Source organism: Stomoxys calcitrans, chromosome 5 (genome assembly GCF_963082655.1).
Source record: "Stomoxys calcitrans chromosome 5, idStoCalc2.1, whole genome shotgun sequence".
NCBI lineage: Eukaryota > Metazoa > Arthropoda > Insecta > Diptera > Muscidae > Stomoxys > Stomoxys calcitrans.
This window is the reverse complement of record NC_081556.1, coordinates 119,854,655-119,878,747: the sequence shown is the minus strand read 5'-3', so window position 1 is coordinate 119,878,747 and position 24,093 is coordinate 119,854,655. Positions and strand designations below refer to the sequence as shown.

Sequence of the window (24,093 nt, the reverse complement as noted above, 5' to 3'; positions counted from 1 at the left end):
AAATTCGCCGTATGAGAACGGGTAAAGATATTTTTTTTTTGAAATTTGGAATGATCAAGGCCCTGGGTTGGCCGGGCACCTCTTGGCATGCTCCTAAAGTAAATCAACTTGGCATTTCGAAAAATTGTTCGGGCTGCCAAATCTTCCTTTGTGGTTAGAGCTTAAAAATCCCTACAAAAAGTCCGTTTACGGTGTACAATGTATCCTTTAGTTCCGCGGAGTTTAAATTTAAATTTTTATTTGTTGAAATTATGACCGAGATTGCCTTCGTATTTTGCTATTTATGAATGCGTTTGTGGTACGATTTTCATTTTACGCAAACAGTGTCAACATCTGATTATTCAGTTAAAACTTATACAGCTTGGAAATCAAAAAATATGAAAAAGTGTTATTTTTACGTTTTTTGGTAAGGTTAGTTAGGTTAGGTTTAAGTGGCAGTCTGCCATCAGACTCACTTAGACGTTTTCGTCCATTGTGATACCACAAGAACAGAAGAAGGAAGATGTTTAAAACTTAGCTTACATGTCGCACAGACACAGATTCCAGTTTCCTTGGAATGTGTGAGGTAGTTCCTAGCCTCGCAAGGTCGTCCACTTTACAATTCCCTGGGATATCTCTGTGATCCGGCTCCCAGAACAGGTGAATTTTGAACAGTTCAGCCATCTCGTTGAGAAATCTGCGACAGTCGAGGGCGATTTTTGTGTTCAGATATACGTTCTCCAGGGATTTAATGGCTGCTTGGCTGTTTGATTGTTTTCCATACCACTCCCCTAAGGGTATTCATGTCTGGTATGGTGTCCCCACCTAAGAACTGGTGTCTTTTAGCCGCGAAAGCCGTGCAATGACATAGGAATGCTCCAACGTCTCATTATCTTCCCCACATGTCCTACACATGCCATCACTTGCCGCAACGATTTTGCATAAATAAGTTCATAGTCCTATGTGTCCCGTTATGATATCAAAAGCTATTGACAGCAGTCCTCGCACTCGAGCTCGACTAGCAAATCGTCTGCTCTTTCATTACCCCTTCCCCCTTTATGGCCCGCCAACCCAAACTATGCGGATCGTGCCATTCTCAGTTAAGGCTTTAATGTCCTTCTTACACTCCAAGACTGTTCGTGTCCTGGTTGTTATCGCCCTGATCGCCAGTTTACTGTCCGTTGAGATGTTTACACTCGACGTCATTGCGTGTGGTGTAGTGTTACACCACCTCTCGCATTATGTAAATGCCCGGATCTCAGCCTGCAGGACCGTATTATGGTTAGGAAGTCTTAAACAGATATCAGCCATATAGCTTTAATTTTTTGTGATCTTCCAGATGGCAATACCAGAGTTCCGTCAATCCAGGTCTGTGCCTTTGGTAACAATGCCTCGCACTCGACCTCTACAAGGATCATCTCAGCTATCTGTTCGGAAACCTCTGCCATTCTTTCGTAGAGGTACATTCAAGATAAAAACAACTTACCAATGTACGACCGGTGAAGACTCTCACACTTAAAGATTTCTGTTGTTGTTCCTCTTACCAAGGGATTGAAACCTGCCTAGTACGACAGTGTGGTGTATCACCCATGGCTTTCATTTTCCATTTCATAGAAATCTTCGATCATTAAGTTCATCTGGAAATAGATATAATAACGACAGTTTCTTCACTTTTTTTCTTTTCCCATTCTACTGTACGAGGTATTGAAGATTGAGTAAAATCGCGGTTTTGACAAGCCTCCGTCCTAAAGTTTTGCAGAATCAGGGCCAATGTGGTTTGATTTCCTTGTAAATGATAACTTGGGTTTTTAGTTGGTACATCACTGAGAAAATCCGGCATACAACGAATGGTGAAGGAACATAGCATAGCATTCGCATTCAGCACCGTAACGATCGAACCGCCTCAAGGGGAGCTAGCCAAGGATAGCAGCCCCCGCTTCTTTGTATGTGACTACAACTAGGGTGATCGTGTCGGTTTTTTAGCTGAATATTTGAATGGGTTTCTTGAAAATTGCCATTTTTCGGGTTTTTTGTAAACCGGGTGATTGCCCACAATAACCGGTTTCTTACTAATGGTTCATTTGTAATCATATTTTGTGATACTTATCACTGTTATTTCAAAAAAATTTTGTCTTTTAAAAATATTTCCCTTGAGTTTGGCCTATAGAGGAAATGTTTTAAAAAAATTTATAAAATTTATCAAAATTTTGTCCCCGCATAACCAATCAATGATGATGTTATAGAATGTTTACCTCCTTGTCAGAATGAGGTCCAAGTAGCAGTGACTCGACTAAAGAACAACAAGGCAGCAGGAGCCGACGGGTTACCCGCTGAACTATATAAGACCGGAGGCGACACGCTGATAAGGCGCATGCATCAGCTTGTCTGCGCAATCTGACTAGAAGAACGCATACCCGATGATTGGAACCTCAGCATAGTATATCCCGTACAAAAGAAAGGAGACAAGACGGAATGTGCCAACTACAGAGGAATAAGTCTCTTCCCCATCGCATACAAGATACTCTCGAGCGTACTGTATGAAAAATTAAAACCTAAAGTCAATGAGACAATTGGCCCTATCAATGCGGCTTTAGACCTAGTCAATCCACCCTAGACCAGATATTCACACAACGCCGAATAGTGGAAAAGACCCGAGAAGAACAAATCAACACCCACCATTTCTTTGTTGACAATAATACCACTTTCGATACTCCTTTACGTTCAAAGGTATTTCAAGCCATGTCTGAGTTTGGTATCCCTGAAAAATTAATAAGACTGCTGGAGAATAGGAAAGAATCTCTCCGAACCATTTAATACCAAACGAGGTTTCAGACAAGGAGACAGCCTATCGTGTGATCTCTTTAATATCCTGCTGGAGAAGATTATACGAGATGCAGATGTGAATAGATATGGCACACTAATCACAAGAGAGCACATGCTACTCGGCTATGCCGACGATATCGACATCATAGGTCGGTCACATGAAGTAGTAACTGCTGCCTTTGAAAGAATCGAAAGAGAGTCAGAGAAAATGAGTCTGACAGTAAATGGAGATAAGACGAAATGGATGGTTTCAACTCCTAAACCGAGCAACCGAGCAGTTAAAGAAAATTGAGAAAGTTGGGAACCACAACTTTGAGATAGTAAGTTTATCTGCCTCGGTACCGCCGTAACCGAAACGAATGACACCAGTTTTGAGAATAATGCTGACAAACAGATGCTACTTTGGACTAAGTAAGCAGTTTAGAAACAAGGCCACCTCTCGACAGAAGAAGATTACATTATACTAGACACTGATACTATCCGTATTGCGATATGGTTCTGAGGCATGGGTACTTGTGAAAGCAGATGAGGCAGTACTTGGAGTATTTGAGAGAAAGATTCTTCGTAAAATATATGGACCAGTTTGCGATAATGGAGAATATGAATGACTTATGAACCACGAGCTGTATGGGCTGTATGACGAGGATAGCATAGCTACACGCATCAAAATACAAGGGCTGCATTGGCTAGGCCATGTTGTCAGAATGGATGAAGAAGCTCCAGCAAAGAAGTCTTTTGAAGGCGAACACGGAGGTACGCGCAAACCGGGAATACCAAAAGATCAAGTTGTGGGAGACACCTCGGAACTAGGTGTCTGAGATTTTAGAATGGGCGCAGAAGATGGAGGCGCTTGGAACGCCATTCTACGTTCGGCTAGTGGAACAAATATTCTGTCATAACCAATTAAAGTAAAATAAGTAAGAAAGTAATCAATATTGTTTTAGAAACTGAAAAAGGACATCCTAGCGACTTTTGACTTCAACTCAAGACTTTTTAAGACAAATTTAAAGGGGTTTCTAGCTGGTCCGGTGTACTTCGCCACACACTTAAGTGTTTGCGGCCCAAAATTTTAAAATTATTCGTAATTAATTCCCAAACCAAATACCTTTCATAAGAATCCCAAACTGTTCCGTTTAGTATCATGTCCATTTGGGCATAGTTTTCGTGTGGAGACCTCACCCAGGAAATTGGCCCACATTTGTATATAAATTTCGTATTGTGCATATTGTTCCGTTCAGTGTACATGTCCATTTAGGGCATTTGGTTTTTTTTTTTTGGCGAGGGGATGTTAGTTTTGTAATCTACTTTTTATTTGATATCCATTTACCCCAATCGGAAAACATGTTAAGTTTGATCCGTTTTTGGGGGTGTGGCGAGAGTGAAGGTCCGCTCCTCGAGGATATCACAAAGTGAGACATCCTATTTTCACCGGGGGGGCAATTTCTACCTTCTGTGAATGTTTCTTGGAAATCGGTTCAACCGTTTTTGAGTCTACTTGGTCTAACCGGTGTTATAAAAATTTCAAAAACTTAAACCGGTTTTTTGAAAAAGCTCAATTTTCGAATATTTCGAAACCCGGTTTTGGGAAATCGACGGTTTATTAACTATCTTAGCTACAACAACAGCTACCTCTTGTTAGATGCTTAAGGCATTTGTCAAAAAAAATCCAAGTTTTAAGTATTTGAGAAAGGGTGATTTTTTGAGGTTAGGATTTTCATGCATTAGTATTTGACAGATCACGTGGGATTTCAGACATGGTGTCAAAGAGAAAGATGCTCAGTATGCTTTGACATTTCATCATGAATAGACTTACTAACGAGCAACGCTTGCAAATCATTGAATTTTATTACCAAAATCAGTGTTCGGTTCGAAATGTGTTCATTCACCGTAACGTTGCGTCCAACAGCATCTTTGAAAAAATACGGTCCAATGATTCCACCAGCGTACAAACCACACCAAACAGTGCATTTTTCGGGATGCATGGGCAGTTCTTGAACGGCTTCTGGTTGCTCTTCACTCCAAATGCGGCAATTTTGCTTATTTACGTAGCCATTAAACCAGAAATGAGCCTCATCGCTGAACACATGAATGAACACATTTCGAACCGAACACTGATTTTGGTAATAAAATTCAATGATTTGCAAGCGTTGCTCGTTAGTAAGTCTATTCATGATGAAATGTCAAAGCATACTGAGCATCTTTCTCTTTGACACCATGTCTGAAATCCCACGTGATCTGTCAAATACTAATGCATGAAAATCCTAACCTCAAAAAAATCACCCTTTATTAACTGTAAATGTATATGCATATATACCCTGTTGATAACATTTAGCACCCATCTTATAAACTTAACCCCCACCTAAAATTTTTTACCTATTTTTCTGGTATATTTCATATGCATATTTTTGTTAGATATTTTCAAAATAACTACAATGTGGGTTCTTAGCTACAAAACAATTGGCAATTTTTCATTGTCCTGTCATAGTTCACCACCTCTACATATGGTCAAACAAGTGATATATCATCCGATTACCTATGTAAGTACAGAAGCACAAAACAAAATGGAATTTATTATTTTCCTATGCTGTAATTATTTCCCGCCAAAATGAGAGGTCAGGAAATTCCAAAGCTCTAGTCGAAAAGAAAAGCCAATAAATTTAGCAAAACTGTTGAGGTTGAAATTTAGCAGCTACCTATACCCATGAAGAAAAAAAAACCAATACCAAAGGGACATAACTCTCATGCATAGTTATGGTTGTTTTTCTATTTTATTTCATTTGGTTATTTTATTTTTGACTGTCAATTTTCAAAGTAAAGGGTTCCTCCACCTGGTAACCCACCCCCAATGTAAAAGCGTGACTGCAGCACCGAACCAAAAAAAAACACGCAAAAGACATTGATAAGGGGATGCATTAGCATGCCATGACACAACCGGAGACCACAAATTGTCACACATTTCGTAAGGGTGTCTCAAAAAAAAAAAAACAAAAACCAACAGCAACATAAGGAAGTGGACAGGGACACCCAGGCCAGTAGCAGCAGCCGCAATGGCAGTAGTCAGAATTAATGAACAGCAGGGGGGGATACAACAAGCCCCTCGAAATGAAAACAAAACAATGTAAGGTAAGCTTTACGCTTCGAACTAGACCGCAACGAACCAAGAACAGCAACAAAAAAAAAAAAAAACAATATTAACCACAACGTAAGCAACTTACCATACCCCCAAGAAGCAAAGAACAACGGCATCTCTTTGTGAAAGAATGCATATAGCAACCACCCAAACTGCCACCCAACTGGCTACAACCCAAACGAACAGGAAGTCATCATCATATTGTGGCAACACGAACGAACAACGGCAAATATTTGGGGGAGCTCGTGAATTATTCACCACACCTGACTACATATTACACACCAGAGCAAACAGAGCTCACTAAAACAAGTGCTGGAAGATGTGAATAAAGAGCAGGAGAGCGAAAGAGAGTAAAATAAATAGTATGAGTATTGCACATTTAATTCCAGTGGGAGAGAAAGTCTATGTCTTCTCTGGTACTAAATAGAGAAACGTTTGGAGTCTCTCTCTCTCTCTCTCTCATACACCTTATAGAGAAAAATTCTCTTCTTACACACACACACATTGGATTCTTGTAATGCTGCCTATGAGTGCAAAGTTTGTAATAAAGTTGATAACCGTGTTTTGGTCGTTGCAAATGGGTGGTTCGATTGGTGACGATAAAACCATAGCGTCACATCACTGTGAGGGCGGCTACCCATCACATCGTACACCGATGAGGTTACGCTCGTAAGAGCAACTCGAACTTTTGTCTCGTCTCGTATGAGTGCCATTAACATGCCTATCTATGGTTCTGTATGTCATGGCACTTGCCGCTGTGGCAGCTAGCTGCAGCTGCTGCTGCTGCTGCTACTCTGCTGCAGGGGTTCCTATTGTCATTCTGGGCTCGTCAAGCACAATACTGTTGCAGCATAAAAGAAAAAAAAAACATGCTTGCTTGTTTGAGCAAAATAAGGTTAAAAATTGAAATCGATAAAAAGAAGAAAATAAAAATATTGTTTGTACTGATCTAAAATTAGATGTTGTACACAAAAGAAATGCGGTCTTCAGTGTGGCCAGATGATACATGTACACATTTTGCTTTGAATTACAGAAAGTCTATGTCAAGTACTGCCCGAATCCAAGATAGGCTATATTGACTGGATGTAGCCCTCATCTAAATTTTTTTTCCGATAAAGATTCTTGGGCCCTTAAAAAGCTCATTATTTGTCCGATTTCGTTAAAATTTGATACGGAGTGTCTTACTCGACCTTTTGACATCAGTGTCTAGTATGCCTCAGAGATATCCCAGTGAATTGTAAAGCGGACGACTCCTACACATTCCACGGATACTAGAATCTGTGGGTATGCCTCTAGTGACATGTAAGCTAAATTTTCAGGACCTGGCACGAAGGACAACGAATGATAGATGGTCACAAAGAGGGGGCATTCCCAAACTACGTCACCTAATCTATACTTGAAGAGGTCTACCGCGTTGCTGTCATTGGCTAGAAGAGACGATTCAGTCATTGTGTCCGTCATGACAGGTCACTGTTTAATTGGAAAACATGTTGAGAGACAGAAGGTTGCCAGCAACGACTTTTGCAGAAACTGTGAGGACATCGAAGAAGAAGAGGCTATAGAACACCTTCTGCGTGTGTGTGCCGCACTAGCAGTCAGAAGAAGTTCCACATTAGGTTCTCATTTCTTTGAGAACCTGCCTGATTTAGCGGATGTGAACATTCGCAAGTTATTGGGCTTTTTAAGGCGATATGGATGGTTCAACGGTGGGAACGCATCTTCCTTCTTCTGCTCCTGTGTTATCACAATGGACGAAAACGTGTGAGTCTGATGGCAGACTTCATCTTGAACCTAACCTAAGCTAACCATGCCTCAGATTGTAAGCTAACCATGCCTCAGATGTAGACCGATTTCCCGATTAAGGGTTCTGGGCCCTTAAATTATCATTGGTCCAGATAAGAACATATTTGGATATAAATCTTCCAAGTCTTGAATACGAAATTATCAACAGATTTCTAGGTATTAGATGTTACCTTTGCAACGGAGGATATAAGCGGAAGGATATGCGACTAGGAAGTGTTGGATGATCACAACTTCTCTGATCATCGCTAAATTAGTTTCAGATTCCTAAACACAAGAAATGCGAATTGTGATAAGTTTCGCACGCATTCTGTACGACTATCCCTTCTACACTATAAAGGAAGTGGAAACTTCGGAGGACATAGACGTAATTGTCAAGAGGAGCATGAAGGCCCTGAATGACTCGCTTGGGTCAGCATGTCGTTGAGTCAAGCCAAGGTGAAAACAGCGATTGCCATGGTGAACCGCAGAACTGGTTGGTCTATGAAAGGGCTGAAGAAAACTCTTCAACAGGGTGAACGCCATTAGGACACCACACGATTGGGGCGTCTATAAATCTGAGCCAAGAAAATACAAGGGCAAGCTAAGGAAGAATAAAATAAATTCGTTGTGGAAATCTACAACCTTCTTAACCTTTAGGGTTAGGAAGATGCAAATGAATATTGGCCCCTGAACATTCCATTAAACTTCTCATATTTCAATGAGTGATGGCCGATTCAAGTTTAAGCACAATAATAATAATAAGAGGGACCTCCTTTTTATAGCCGAGTCCAAAATGGCGTGTCGCAGTGCGACACCTCTTTGGGAAAAAATTGTAACATGGCTGCCATTCCAAATGGTACAGTACCTCAGAAATATCGCCAGCATAAAGATGGGATTACCACCGCTGAATATTTTTTCTGATGTTTTTGCCAGGATTCGAACCCATTCGTTCTGCGTCAAAGTCGGACATGATAACCTCTTCGCTACGGTGGCCTCCAGGCTAAGTAAGATCCTATCATGAATATATCCCACAGTAATGGGTACTGTGGGATATATTCAGAAGTCAGAGAATGTATGGACAATGTACAGTGAAGAAACACTAGAACTACACGTTGATACACAATTCCCGGGAAACAACTACAACGGACAACGTGGCGCCTCAAGAGCTTGTCAATGGTATGCATTCGTGGCAAGTTATTGGAAATACTGTGTCTAAGTCGAAAATCCTTTGGGCGTAACGGATTTTCGACTATTTTAAATCTCCGGATCTTTATGATGTATCACCGTTTGAATTACAAGCTCTGTCCGATAGAGTGGAATATACTCGGTTTGTATCAGCATTTCGTATATACCTATGGGTTGGATGAGCGCAAAGTTAATTTTCGCACGAAAAACATGAAAGCCCTACAACACATAGGCGAAATATTTTAGTCCTATTAGTCTGTCATCCTTTATGTTGAAGTCTCTAGAGAGGTGATAGGAACATATCTTAGGGCAACGGTCCCTGGAGGTCTCCTGTCTTGGCAACAGTATGAATATAGCTGAAATCGCCCTTTACGACTTAGCCGCCCACATACATAGGGGCGGCTAAGTCGTAAATTTCGCTGTCAGGAAATATACAATGTAGCATTTCTTGACACTGAAGGTGCTTTCTATTGTATAATATAAAACCGACGTCAATCACCAATGAGCTCTATCCCATGGCATCCGGTTGTACGTACCGGATTGACCCGATGGATTCCTTCATCGGCAAGGGCTGCCGCCTTAGTGTAAAAACACTGCTACAACAACAACCAATGAGCTCGACTTTCTAGGCATCAACACTACCATATACACACTTTCTAAAAGATGCATTACGGCAGGTTTGGAATCTGTGGATCTAAATAGATGGATCAGCAGAGAACACCTCAAGGAGGAGTACTGTCCCCTCTACTTTGAAATATAGCCATTAAAAATATATTATAGTCTGCGGAAGTAAAAGGTGTAAAGGTGGTCGCGTATGCTGACGACTTGTTCACATCTGAATAATCAGATGTGAACACTCGTTGCGGCAAAGATGTTGTAAATTTTGTCACAACTCGAAATCGTGTATAAAAATTAAAATCGAACCACAAACGTATTCGTAAATTGCAAAATACGAAGTCCAATCTCAAACAGGGGTCAACAAATAATACATATTTTTGTAAGAATTTTGTGTAAAACAAGAATTTTGAAAATCGGACCATAAATGAAGATTTGGCAGCCCCAACATATTTTTGAAATACCGAGGCCTGCCCAAAGACGCCCGGGCAAATTAGCGCCTTGAAATATCGCACACGATCTCGCTAACAACTCCGCTCTAATCATTTCGAATTTCAAAGAGATATCTCTACCCCTTATCACACGGCATATTTTTTACAATTCTCGTTCTTTCAATGTGGGACATGGCTTTTGGGGTAAGGAGAAAATTTCCCAGCACTTTTAGAGATATACTTCAGGAAGCTCTGCGTGCGACAACGAAATCGGCTACCGAAAGTGGTCTAGGCGTAAATACGTGCAAGACAGAAGTAGTTCTTTTCAACAGGAGATACAAGATACATACAGGGGCACCAGTCTCCTTGAGAGAAGAGAATATTTCATTTAGTGAAAGCGCAAAACACATGGGTGTTTCGTTGGACAGGAAATTTAACTTCAAATCCAATACTTTGGAAATAGCAAGAAGGCAACTCTTGCCCTATACACCTTCTAGAGAGCCATTGGCAAAGTTAGAGGTTTAAACCGCGTGTCGTTGACTGAGTATGTACTGCAGTTGTCAGACCTATAATGCTATATAGTGTGGTGGTCTGTTGGACGGCTCTTCAAAAGTCTACCATCTACTGTTGGGCATAACATACGCACTGAGGACGCCACCATCCGATGCACTGAGTTTAATGTCACCTACCTAATGCCTCTAGACCTTGTGGCTAGACAAATTGCTGCCACCACTGCTGTAAGGCCAAATGTTTTTCCTCTTTGGCCATAATACGGCTACAGACACTGTGTATTGCTTAAAACAATGTCCGATGTTCCAGTCATTGTGGATTACATATTGCCTAATCCGCTTTTTTAAAAAAATTAATGTTTCACTTATCCTGATAGGACCGATTGGAACTACGATATCCCTGGTAATAGAAGTTACGTAGAATTCTATAAGGAAGGTTCCAAACTTGACAACCATGTCAAAAGTCCACCTGGTTGTCAAGTTTGGAAGCGTGTACTCTTAAGAACTAGGACAGGTCATGTCGAGAAGTTTGGCCGGCCACTGTAGTGTGTATCAAGCCAAGATCCCTGCGATTAATGACTGTTGAAAGCAGACGAGGCAGTGCTTGGAGTATTTGAGAGAAAGATACTTTGTAAAATATATGGACCAGTTTGCGTTAATGGAGAATATAGGTGACGTATGAACTACGAGCTGTATGACGACGATAGCATAGTTACACACATCAAAATACAACGGCTGCGTTGGCTAGGCCATGTTGTCAGAATGGATGAAGAAGCTCCAGCAAAGAAGTCTTTTGAAGGCAAACACCGTGGTACACGCAAACCGGGAAGACCAAAAGCCCGATGGAAAGATCAAATGGTGGCAGACACCTCGATACTAGGTGTCAGAGATTTTAGAATGAGCGCAGAAGATCGAGGGGCTTGGAACGCTATTCTATATTTTGTTAGTGGAAAAAATGTTCTGTCATAGGCATTTAAAGTAAAGTAAAATAAGTAGAATGGCTAAGATAGAATGCCATAACGACGATTGGCTTAAATGTCTTCTCTGACAGTCAGGAATAGAGTTTTATACGGATGGTTCCAAACTAGACGTCCATCTGGGTTTTGGGGCGTTCTTTGGAAAACTAGGACTGGTCATATCGAGAAGGTTATCCGAGCACTGAAGTTTGTATCAAGCAGAGATCCTTGCAATTAAGAAAGTGGGGGAATGGCTTAGATATAACGACAACTGACATAAGTATCTCCTGAGACAGCCAGGAAGCCATTAAATTTTTGAAGAACGTATTTCTGAATTTAAAAACCGCCTTCAACTGTCGCAGATCTTTCAATGAGATGTCTGAACAGTTAAAAATTCAACAGTTCTAGGTGCCAAGCCACTGAGATATCCCAGGAATTATGGAGCAAACGAGCTTGCGAGACTAGGAACTACATTACACATTCCAGGGGAACTGCCCCAGTGAAAATAGTTTGCTGAAAACAGCAAACCCTGTCTGCTGAATATTAGTAGTTCTGCGATTTCAGAGCAGCAGGCTTACCGCTGAAAACTCTGTTGTTTGCAGGTTTGCTGATTGCTGCTTGGTCACGAAGGGGATGTTAGAAAAAAATAAAATACAAATGTAAATGTGTGTCTCAGACGCAACCATAGTTCCGTCAATCCAAGACTGTGCCGATGGCAGCAGTTCCTCGCACTCGGCCTCTAGTGTCGTCTAAGGTATCCGATCGGAAGCCTCATCAAATCCATCAAGGTTTTCCCATCGTCTTTAGTCTCATAGCCGCAGTGGCTGCCTCACACTTAATCTGTATTCTATGAGTCGGATATCTAGAATATTCTCCAGTACCCTAGTGGGCGTGGTCCTAATTTTTCCGCCTATGCCAAGGCAACATATTCTCTAAACCTATTGTATTGTCCTTACGTTGCACTTTTTCTCCATTGTAATCCACCAAACTTTTGCTTTTGTTTATTTAAAATATTTTTTAATATTATTAAAATTACCCCATCATATTTGCTCGCAACTTTTCATGACGGCAACGCTCATTGTCTTGGTCGTAGTTGTTGTCATTTTTGCTTCTTATTCTTTGTCCTCTATGTATGTCGCTAATGCCCCAGTTTAGAAGAAGAATCCAACGCCGCTGAACATTAAACATGAAATACGAAACAGCTCAAGAACTCAGTGAGAGTGTTGGAGGAAGTATCAGAGGCCAGACGATATGTGAGAAGATGAGGAAAAAGGTCTTTTGGCATAGACGAATAAGAAGGCGATAGCGTTTCGAGACATTTGTGCTCGAATTTCAGGCCACACATTAAATGTCTGGGGCTGCGTGTTTTTAGTTCAATTCCATTTATGTTTTGAATTGCAATTTTCTTGTGTGACATTCGCCAATAGATTTTCTCAATGGCTTTTGTTGTTGTTTTTGTTTTTCTATGTAACTCTTGGGATTATGAGAATGTAAGGGTTTTTGGATTCTTACTAAAGAAAAGAAAATTGAAAATAGATTATATAAAAAAAATGTTCCTGGTAATAGAAGGAACGTCAACTTCTGCACTGATATCTCCAAACTAAAACTTCTAAGACCACTACAGTATGTCCTAAGCGGGAATAGGCTTTTCTCACAGTCTTTACACCATTCAATCTCTTGACAACGTATTTGTGTATTGAAAAATTGTCCTCGACTCTCATTGATTTTCAAAGATTTATAAGCGAGATTATGATGATCCTTCCCAATCCGCCTGCTCTTGAAGCTACGCGTCACACAGTAAGATACAATCGAAAAACTAATAACAAATTTACAGTTATTATTCAGTTAAAAGTTATACAGTTTCGAATTTAAAAATGACAAAAATATAATTTTTGCATTTTTTTGGTCAAAACAGGTATTTTCGTTTCGTTCGTTTTTGTAAAGAGGTCTTGTTGTAGATGTGTTTTAATTGAAACTTGAACAACATATGTCAACTCAAGCGGGTGCTAGGTTAGGTAAGCTTTAAGTGGCAGTCTGCGTTTTCGTCCATTGTGATACCACAGGAACAGAAGAAGGAAGATGCCTTCTAGTTCCTAGCGTTGAACCATCCAGATAGCTTTAAAAAACCCAACAACTTGTAAATGTTCTCATCCGCTAGCTTAATCAGACAGGTTCTCTAAGAAATGAGAACCTAAAGTGGAACTCCTTCTGACTGCTAGTTCGGGACACACACACAGAAGGTGTTCTATAGTCTCTTCTTCTTTGATGTCCTTGCAGCTTCTGCAAAAGTCGTTGGTGGCAACCTTCAGTCTGTCAGCATGTTTTCCGATTAGACAGTGACCTGTCATGACGGACACAATGACGGACACAATGACTGAGACGTCTGTTCTAGCCAATGACAGCAATGCGTTAGACCTCATCAAATCTAGATTAGGCCACATAGTTTGAAATGCTCCCTCTTTGTGACCATCTATCATTCGTTGTCCTTCGGGCCTGGTCCTGAAAACTTAGCTTACATGTCGCTAGAGGCATACCCACAGATTCCAGTATCCCTGGAATGTGTAGGGTATTTCCTAGTCTCACAAGCTCATCCGTTTTACAATTCCCTGGGATATCTCTGTGGTTCGGCACCCAGAACAGGCGAATTTTGAACTATTCAGCCATCTCCTTGAGAGATCTGTTACAGTCGAGGGCGGGTTTTGTGTTGAGAAATACGTTCTCCAGTGATTAAATGACTGCCTGGCCATTCTACCACTTCCTTAATTGCAAAGATCTCCGCTTGATACACACTGCAGTGATCGGGCCACCTTTTCAATATGACCAGTTTTAGATCTTTAGAGTACACCCCAAAGCCAACCTGGTCTTTTAGTTTGGAACCATCCGTACAGAAGTCTATATAACTTCTATTACCAGGGATATTGCAGTTCCAATCGGTTCTATCAGGAATAGTGGTACAGTACTTTTTATTAAAAAGCGGCTCAGCTAGGATGTAATCCACACTACCTGGAACATCGGATATTGTATCAAGGATAACACAGTGTCCGTAGCCGCCACATGATCAAAGAGAAAGCTCCCTTAACCTCCCGGCAGTGGTCACAGCAATTTGTTTAGCCGCAATGTCCAGAGGCATTAAATGTAGCTTTAAACTCAGTGCCACGGATGGTGTCGTCCTCAGTGCGGCTGTGATATACAAACAAGCCGTCCTTTGGATCCGGTTGAGTATTGAACAGTAGTTGGACTTTTGAAGCTCCGTCCACCAGATCACAACACAAAATTGCATTATTGTTCGGACAATTACTGTATGGGCCACCATTAGAGGCCACCGTAGCGCAGGGGTTAGCATGTCCGCCCATGACGCTGAACGCCTGGGTTCGAAACCTGGCAGGAACATCAGAAAATTTTTCAGCGATGGTTTTCCTCACCTAATGCTGGCGACATTTGTGCGCTCTTGAGGTGTCGCTCTGCAACACGCCGTTCAGACTCGGCTATAAAAAGGATGTCCCTTACCATTGAGCTTAAAATTGAATCGGAGAGTACTCATTGATTTGTGAGAAGTTTGCCCCTGTTCCTTAGTGGAATGTTCATGGCAAAATTTGCAATTTTGCTGTCCGATACAAGTTAAAGGTCAACTATAAGGAACTTAATTTTTTATTTCTGAGTCCGAGCGGCTTGTCGCAGAACGACTCCACTCACAAGTGTCGCCAGCACTAGGAAGAGACAACCACAGCTGACAATTTATTCTGCAGTTCTCACCGACGTTTGAACCCAAGCGTTCAGCGTCAGAGGCGGATATGCTTACCTCTGTGCTGCCTGGATACCGTGGACCAGTACAGTCTAGACGTTTTTTTCGGTGTCGACATTATTTGATTAAAATGTATTTCCATGCTGGTGGGATTCCACGGTGGTTCTCTTTTCTTCTTTAGTCTCTAGCTCTGTTCTAGGGGCTTACATCATTTTATTTTTTTTCTTGAAACTTCTCCTCACGTGGGCATTAGGAAGGCTCTAACTGGTCTCTGAGTTATATATATATATCATTCACTAGCTATAAACATTTCTAAGGCTATGTGGTTGAAATTAGGAGGCGTTTTTCCTTAACTGTGGCATCACAATTAGCTAAAACTTTCTATATGAGTCTGACGGAAGGTCACTGTAACCTAACCTAACCTAACATTATACTTATTAAGGACTTTTTTATACCCTTCACCATAGGATGGGGGTATACTAATTTCGTCATTCTATTTGTAACTCCTCGAAATATGCGTCTAAGACCCCATAAAATATATATATTCTTGATCGTCATGTTATTTTAAGTCGATCTAGCCATGCCCGTCGGTCCGTCTGTCTGTCGAAAGCACGCTAACTTTCGAAGGAGTAAAGCTACCCACTTGAAATTTTGCAAAAATACTTTTTATTAGTGTAGGTTGGTTGGGATTGTAAATAGGACAAATCGGTCCATGTTTTGATATAAACCGATCTTGGGACTTGTCTTCTTGAACCTCTAGAGGGCGCAATTCTCCTCCGATTTGACTGAAATTTTACACATAGTGTTTGGTATCACTTCCAACAACTGCGCTAAGTATGGTTCAAATGTTTGATATAGCTGCCATATATACCGATCTTGGGTCTTGACTTCTTGAAACTATAGAGGGCGCAAATCTTATCCGATTTGACTGAAATTTTGCACATAGTGTTTTGGTATTACTTTCAACAACTGCGCTAAGTGTGGTTCCAATCGGTGTATGTTTTGATATAGCTGCCATATATACAGATCTTGGATCTTGACTTCTTGAGCCTATAGAGGGCGCAATTGTCGTCCGCTTTGGCTGAAATTTTGCACGTAGTGTTTTGGTATCACTTCCAACAATTGCGCTGCGTATGGTTCAAATCGGTGTATGTTTTGATATAGCTGCCATATATACCGATTTTGGATCTTGTCTTCTTGAGCCTCTAGAGGGCGCAATTGTAGTCCGCTTTGGCTGAAATTTTGCACCTAGTGTTTCGGTATCACTTTCAGAAACTGTGTCAAGTATGATTCAAATCGGTTCATAATCTGGTATAGCTGTCATATAAACCGATCTTGGTTCTTGGCTTCTTGAGCCTATAGAGGGCGCAATTGTCGTCCGATTTGACTGACATTTTGCACGTAGTGTTTTGGTATCACTTCCAACAACTGTGTCAAGTATGGTTCAATTCGGTGCATGTTTTGATATAGCTGCCATATAAACCGATCTTGGGTCTTGACTTCTTGAACCTCTAGAGGGCGCAATTCTCATCGGATTTGGCAGAAATTTTGTTCAACGGCTTCTCTCATGACCTTCAACATACGTGTCTAATATGGTCTGAATCGATCTATAGCTTAATACAGCTCCAATATAAACCTATCTCCCGATTTTGCTTCTTGAGCCCCTACAAGGCGCAATTATTATCCGAATGAACTGAAATATTACGCAATGACTTTTACAATGTTCAGCATTCATTTATGGTCCGAATCGGACTATAACTTGATATAGCTCCTATAGCATAACAGTTCTTATTCAATATTTTTTGTTTGCCTAAAAAGAGATACCGCGCATAGAACTCAACAAATGCAATCCATGGTGGAGGGTATATAAGATTCGGCCCAGCCAAACTTGGCACGCTCTTACTTGTTCTTTATATAGGGTGATTTTTTTGAGGTTAGGATTTTCATGCATTAGTATTTGACAGATCACGTGGGATTTCAGACATGGTGTCAAAGAGAAAGATGCTCAGTATGCTTTGACATTTCATCATGAATAGACTTACTAACGAGCAACGCTTGCAAATCATTGAATTTTATTACCAAAATCAGTGTTCGGTTCGAAATGTGTTCAAATTTTGACAAATTTTGTTCAGCGATGAGGCTCATTTCTGGTTGAATGGCTACGTAAATAAGCAAAATTGCCGCATTTGGAGTGAAGAGCAACCAGAAGCCGTTCAAGAACTGCCCATGCATCCCGAAAAATGCACTGTTTGGTGTGGTTTGTACGCTGGTGAAATCATTGGACCGTATTATTTCAAAGATGCTGTTGGACGCAACGTTACGGTGAATGAACACATTTCGAACCGAACACTGATTTTGGTAATAAAATTCAATGATTTGCAAGCGTTGCTCGTTAGTAAGTCTATTCATGATGAAATGTCAAAGCATACTGAGCATCTTTCTCTTTGACACCATGTCTGAAATCCCACGTGATCTGTCAAATACTAATGCATGAAAATCCTAACCTCAAAAAAATCACCCTTTATATTGGTATTGGTGGTCCTCTACTTTTTAAGATTTTCTCAAATCCAATCATTAAATAAACATTAGTGTCCTACATTTTGAGTTTGTCCAAACATGCTCGATTAACCTTTTAATTACTACAAATTGCCGACCTGCGTACTCTTCAAAACTTGACTCATTCACACATAGACATAAATAACCATAGTCCAACAAGCGCACACACATCATACACACACACACACACACTATACGCACGCTCACATAAATATTAAAATAAAGTGCATTCATAAAATCAAGTGATATAACCAACGAACTACTACTAATTAGTTTGAGAGTGTTCATTTTGTGTTAAATACTAATAAAGAAAAACAACAAAGAATCATAACGTCCTCCAAGTAGGAGAAGGTGGCGAAGGGGATGCAGGGTTCATAGGGGGCTGGGAAAGAGAGATAAGCTTAAGAGGGTGGTTCACTTACCCGTTTTGTTTAATTTGTAAATTTTGAATGTTTTTTATTTAAACCTCGTGCCAAGAAAAAAACAATAAAAATTGATGGGGATTTTGATGGCGCTCTCTTGGCTGCTTTGCAATTATCTGGTTGCTTTTGTTGTTGTTGTTTTTTTTTTATTGATGATGTTCTTGGTTTTTGTTTGTTTTGCTTTTTTCGGTGATTGAATTGGATTGGATTTTTGTTGGGTCCCCGGCCTCTTCTTCTCAACTTGTTGCTAGAAGAGTGAATGGTATAGCTGCTGTTGTAAATGTTGTTGTTGTTGGTGGTGGTGGTGACGTTGTTTATACGCTTTGGTGGCGAGTTGATTATGACGGTGGTGATGTTTGGGGGTTGGTGGCGGTGGTGATGGTGGTGGTGTTAGTGTTGGTGAATGATTCAAATGACTTGGCTCGCTGGCGGCTCTTTAATTGTGGTCTGAAAAACGATGCAGTTTAAATTTAAGCATTTTTCTTGTTTCCGTTTCCGTTGTGTTAAGTATTTTATTTTTTTTATTGTTAGCTCTTTTGTATTATAATTTTAAACAGTTGTAGTATTAGTAGGTAGTTGTTGTAGTAGTGGTATTAGTAACTATAAGGAGGATATGGATGTTGTTTTTTGTTTTGTTTTAATTTGTTGTGATATTTTTTTTCTGCTGTTGTGTGTTTTAATTGTTGGATTAATTTTTGTAGGATGTTGTTTTGTCTGCTTTAGTTTGGCATTGGCTTTGATGTTTTTAGAATTGATTTGTGTTTTAAATTTTTATTTTCATTGTAATTTGCTTTTGGGGCTTTTTCCTATGTTTCACATTGGCAATGAAGAATGCCCGTTTTTTTGTATGCGCTATTCAATTCTTTGGTTTTTGTTGAATTTCTCTTTTTTCATTACCCTGTAAAATTTAATTTGAAATCATAAAATTAGCAACATTATATTTCTTTTGGAGGTTTTTGTAATGGCAAAACCTATTGGATAGAGAGGAAATAATGGCGATTATTTTTTGGGGGAAATTATTTTTTATGGCAATTATATGTTTTAATGCGTAGCAAGAAATTGTGGAAAACTTATATTCAGCATGAATTAAAAAAAAGTTCTAATGAAGATCAGTGTTTCGAATTTCAGTGAAATAGGTCGGTCTTAATGAACTAAAAAAATTTATGTTTTTTAAGAAGTTATAAAAAAATGTAGTTTGTTTCACTTTCGAGACGAGTTTAATTTTCATACTTTTTCGAACCATACTCGAAAATTTAAGATTTTTCCTTATTCGTAGGATTTTAGCATTAAAAACGAGTCAAAGAACCAAAACTTTAAAATTAAGATGCTATCTTTAAATGAAATTTCCTATTTACTAACGAACATGACCATCCGTTTCAAATTTTGATAGGTGATTGATTCTTATTTTACTTCATAGATGATTGTCCAATTATTATTTTTTGAATTTTTTTTTTTTTAACTTGACATCTTAACTTAAAAACTGTCTATCCCAAAGTCAATTTTCTAACTTTCAAGGATATTTGAGCTTTATTTCAGATTTTTGTCTGTATTAGCAAGAAGAGAAAATAAAAAATCCTTTATATATTCTTTAAAAATTTGGAAAATTTTTCATATTTGAATTAAATTAAAAATTAGGACAAACATTTTTTCAGTGTACATTGGTAGGTGGTACTTATATCGAACTAGCAGACCCGGGCCCGCTCTGCTGCGCCTTTTTTTACTTTATATGGAACAAAAGTTTCCTTGGAATATTTTTTTTTTCGAAAATTCAAATTCTTTTAGTAAAATACCATGCTGCGAAAATAGTATATCGCTTGACAAACAGTTTAACAATATAAGTGCCTTTATTTGAATCCCTTTTGATCTTTATTGGTCTACGAATTTAAGTTTGGATGTAAGGTGTACTCCATTCTTAAAATACTTTATTTCACCCCGATATTCTCATGATATCTGATTAAGGGGTATTTTCAGGGGTGAGTTGGTCCCCCTAAACAATATCATCATCGTGCTCTTCTTTCAAATACCATTTATCTAAACCTCATATTGCCATTGGCTTTGGGGGATTTTACACGATAAGGCGTCTCCCAAATAAATGGCCCCAAAATAGGTTATCAAATTCGTTTTCTAATCTCAAATACCTTTCATTTGAGCCACACATTGGCATGGTCGAAATATTATGGGGGGTGTTTTGGGGAAGGGGTGATGCCCTAAATACATGGTCCTAAATTTGGATCCCAAACTCGTATTCTACTCCCAAATACCTTTATTTGAGCCCCATATTGCGATGGTCAGTAAAAAATTGCTCTTTGTGGGGTATTTTAGGAAAGGGTTAGACACCCAGAAAATTGGTCCCGAAAGTGGGTATCAATTCTGCTCTACCCCCAATACTTTTCATTTAAGCTCCTGATCAGACAAGGTTGGTAACTTTGACCGATTTAGGGGTGTTTTGTGTTTTTATGGTGTTTTTATTAGGTTGCCCAAAAAGTAATTGCGGATTTTTCATATAGTCGGCGTTGACAAATTTTTTCAACGGCTTGTGACTCTGTAATTGCATTCTTTCTTCTGTCAGTTATCAGCTGTTACTTTTAGCTTGCTTTAGAAAAAAAGTAGATTTGATTAAAGTTCATTTTAAGTTTTATTAAAAATGCATTTACTTTCTTTTAAAAAATCCGCAATTACTTTTTGGGCAACCAATATATCAGCAACGTGCTCTATTCTCATATATCTATATATCTATTATTTGAACCCTATATTGCCATTGGCCTCAAAATTGGATATCAAATTCGTTTTCTAATCTTATTTAAACTCCTTATTGCAAAATTCAGCAAATATGTCCTGTTTGGGGTATTGGCCCTGAAAACTATAATCGTTTAGTTCTACTCTCTTTAAGACCCAAATTGTCTTGATGAGCAAATACGTCCTTATTGGGGGGTTGTTATGGTGGTGGGACGTCCCTTAGACAGTTGGTCGCTAATGTTGATATCGGATACGTGGTCTACTCCCAAATAGCTTTAATTTGAGCCCCATATTTCCATAGTCGGCAAACATGACCGGCTTGGTGGGTGTTTTGGGGGATGGGCGGCCACTCAGTGAGTTGGTCTTGAAAATGTGTATCGGATTCGTGTTCTACTCAAAAGATCCTCTTATTTGAGCCTCATACTGCAATAATCAGCAAATACTTCCTATTTGGGTGGTGTTGTGGGGGTGCGGTGGCCCCATAGACACTTTTCTCAAATATTGGTATCCGATTCGTGCTTTACTCCCAAAGACCTTTCATTTGAGCCCTATATTGCTATGGTCGTAAATTTGTCCCCTTCGGGGTTGAATTTGGATACCAAATTTTTGTTTGTAGGTTACATTAATAGAGCACACAAAATTTCACTTAAATCGCACCACACATCTCCGAGATCTGGCGTTTCTGAAAATTAGGGTAAGGGGGAGGGTCCGCTCCCCCCTTCAGATATCAAAAAATTTAGCACCCTATTTTCATCACGGGATCATTATGCACCATTTGCGAAAATTTCAAGAAAATCGGTTCAGCCGTTTCTGAGTCTATAAGGAACACACAAACAAACCTACAAACAAACACAAATTGATTATTATATATAAGCGTGTCCCACACAGGCAAGTAGAAGGAGTTCCATATTATGGTTTTATTTCTTGTTTAAAAAAGCGGATATGGAAATTTACTGGTTGTAAGACGATATGGCTAGTTCAACGATAGGAATGTTTTAGTGGATCCAATTGCAGACTGTCGCAGTTACCTAACCAATTACCCACTCAATTTGCTTATAATTTTTCCAAAAGTTTGAATTTTCTTCCTCAGTTGCGTAACTGCCTTCACAATGTCCATGTTGAAAACAGTCGCATACGTTACCTCATCGTTAATGATGTCGTTCAAACTTGTCTCGTTTTTAATTATAATGGAAATAATGCAAATGCAAATTTGTCCACGAACATTCCATTGAACAATGGCAAACTTCTTACTGAGTTCTTACTTATCACTGAGTTCGGTCTGATTCAAATTTAAGCTCAATGATAAAAGGCCTCCTTTTTATAATCGAGTCCGAACGGCATGTCGCAGTGCGCCACTTCTTTGGAGTGAATTATTTATATGGCATAGTACCTAACAAATTGTCGCCAGCATTAGACGGGAATAACTAACGCTTAAAGTTTCACTGATGTTCTTGCCAGGATTCGAACCCAGACTTTCAGCTAACCTCTGCGCTACGGTGGCCTCTTTCATTTATGATAGTCCTTTATTATTCGACTCGCTTCCGTTTAAACTGAAACCTCAAATTTGCCCCTTAGTATCAGACAAATATTGTTATTAAGATAATGAACATTTGAAATGTTCTTCTCAAACAAAAAACCATTAAATAGGTTTTAGTTCAAAAGGAAACTCTTTCAGCCTCTATGATGAAGACAAACTGAGCATTTATTTTTGTTGACATGATGGCCTCAGCACATAGTCAAAGAGCCACGCTGTATATTGGCCAAAATGAAATATAATCTCTTTGTTGTGATGTCGCTTAAAAACACAAACAGCTTCAAGTTTAACATGAATGACATAATTAAGAAATCTAATCCATCAAATTCTAGCTTTAATAGCTTTGTTTGTTTGTTTTTTTCTCTTTTTAATCTTTCTTCGAAAATTACTGGGCCATCAACAACAAACATTGGAAATCGTAAACATTGAATGTCCTCTGCGTTCTTGTCTCTCATTATCATCAGCGTTTGTCTTAACATTCGAAGGATATTTCATTTGCCGCATATCTTTCCTAGTCGCTTCGTCTGCCTGTCTGTCTGTCTGCCTGCCTGTCTGTACGTCTATCTTCCAAGGCAGTCATCAGTCATAGGGACTAGCGAGCTCTAAGGAAGATCCTAGGATAGAATGCGGAAAAATGTATTTTCCATATCAAAAGTATCATCACATAAAAGTTTCCTTTTTTGTTTTTGCCCTTATCGCGATATTCATTTGGCTATAAAAGATTATGCGAATATCAGAGGATTTCTTTCATCAGCCTCGCACAACAAAATTCGCATGCACACCAATACCCAGCATGTGTGGGTGTATGTATGTTTATGATGTGGTGTGTGTGTGTGTGTGTGTGTGTGCGGGTGATGAAATCCAAACATCTTGGCTAAGCAAATTTTCTAAAGATGATGATGGCGGTGGTGATGTCCGGTATAAAGATGATGTGGGTTGTGCAAAGGACATAGGGCGTAATAATGATGATTAAGAGTAGTAGGATGAGCATGATGATATTGTTGCTGATGCTGATGAGCAGATAGTTAGGATTGTTGTCGATGTTGATGCTGCTGCTGCTGCTGCTGCTACGGCTGCTGGTATGTCGATGTTGTATCCGTTTTTCTTGTTGCCTTTGTAGGTTGGCACTGTTGTTTTTGTTGTTGCTTCTGCTGGTGTTCTTGTTTAATATTAATATCAAACATGTTTTGCCCATAAAAACACTGACATAGATTTTACACTACACTGGCAACTCAAAAACCAACAAAGTTGGTTGTCGAAGTCTCAGCCAGCAGCAGGAGCTGGCAGCGACAGCACCTTCAGCAGCTACAATATTTGCTGTGTGTTTGTTGCTGCTGCTGTAGACACCGTGTGTTGGAAGCCATTAAAACAATGAGTTACAAACAATTTCCATGCTCCAAATCGGCCACTCACACACACACACACACACAAAACTCAAACATTCAGAGATACACGCAAAACAGTCATATATCGTATTCTGCTGCTTCAGATTTTCCGTCCCCTACCAACTGAACTGATATCCATTCTTCCCTTCCCCAATATTCCTTACTCTCTCTCTCTCTCCCTCTCCTTTCTGGCATCCTGACAGACCATCATTCTTTTATCACTCATTCGGCTAAAGTTTAATTTTATGTTATGGTATGTGTGAGCTATAGTGGCAAATGTGAGTGAGAGTTCATGCACTCAGTGATTG

General features: G+C 39.6%; 3 protein-coding genes across 16 annotated transcripts in view; 1 reads left to right on the top strand and 2 right to left on the bottom strand.

The window, feature by feature from the left end:
* LOC106094039 (molybdopterin synthase catalytic subunit-like) overlaps positions 1 to 24,093 on the top strand; it is a 515,852-nt gene that overhangs the window by 291,753 nt on the left and 200,006 nt on the right. The window lies entirely within an intron of this gene.
* The window catches only part of LOC106089369 (ELKS/Rab6-interacting/CAST family member 1), a 289,868-nt gene that overhangs the window by 248,922 nt on the left and 16,853 nt on the right, over positions 1 to 24,093 (bottom strand). For all 14 annotated transcript variants that reach the window (XM_059370218.1, XM_059370205.1, XM_059370204.1 and 11 more), the window contains exon 2: positions 18,131 to 19,028. The gene's annotated coding sequence lies outside the window, so the exon portion shown is untranslated. The remainder of the gene's footprint in view (positions 1 to 18,130; positions 19,029 to 24,093) is intronic.
* LOC131997977 (uncharacterized) lies at positions 18,378 to 22,904 on the bottom strand. The gene is made up of 3 exons (XM_059369922.1): positions 22,809 to 22,904; positions 21,907 to 22,037; positions 18,378 to 18,564 (listed from the first exon to the last, which is right to left on the bottom strand). The coding sequence occupies exons 1-3, from the start codon at positions 22,902 to 22,904 to the stop codon at positions 18,378 to 18,380; spliced, it is 414 nt and encodes a 137-aa protein (XP_059225905.1).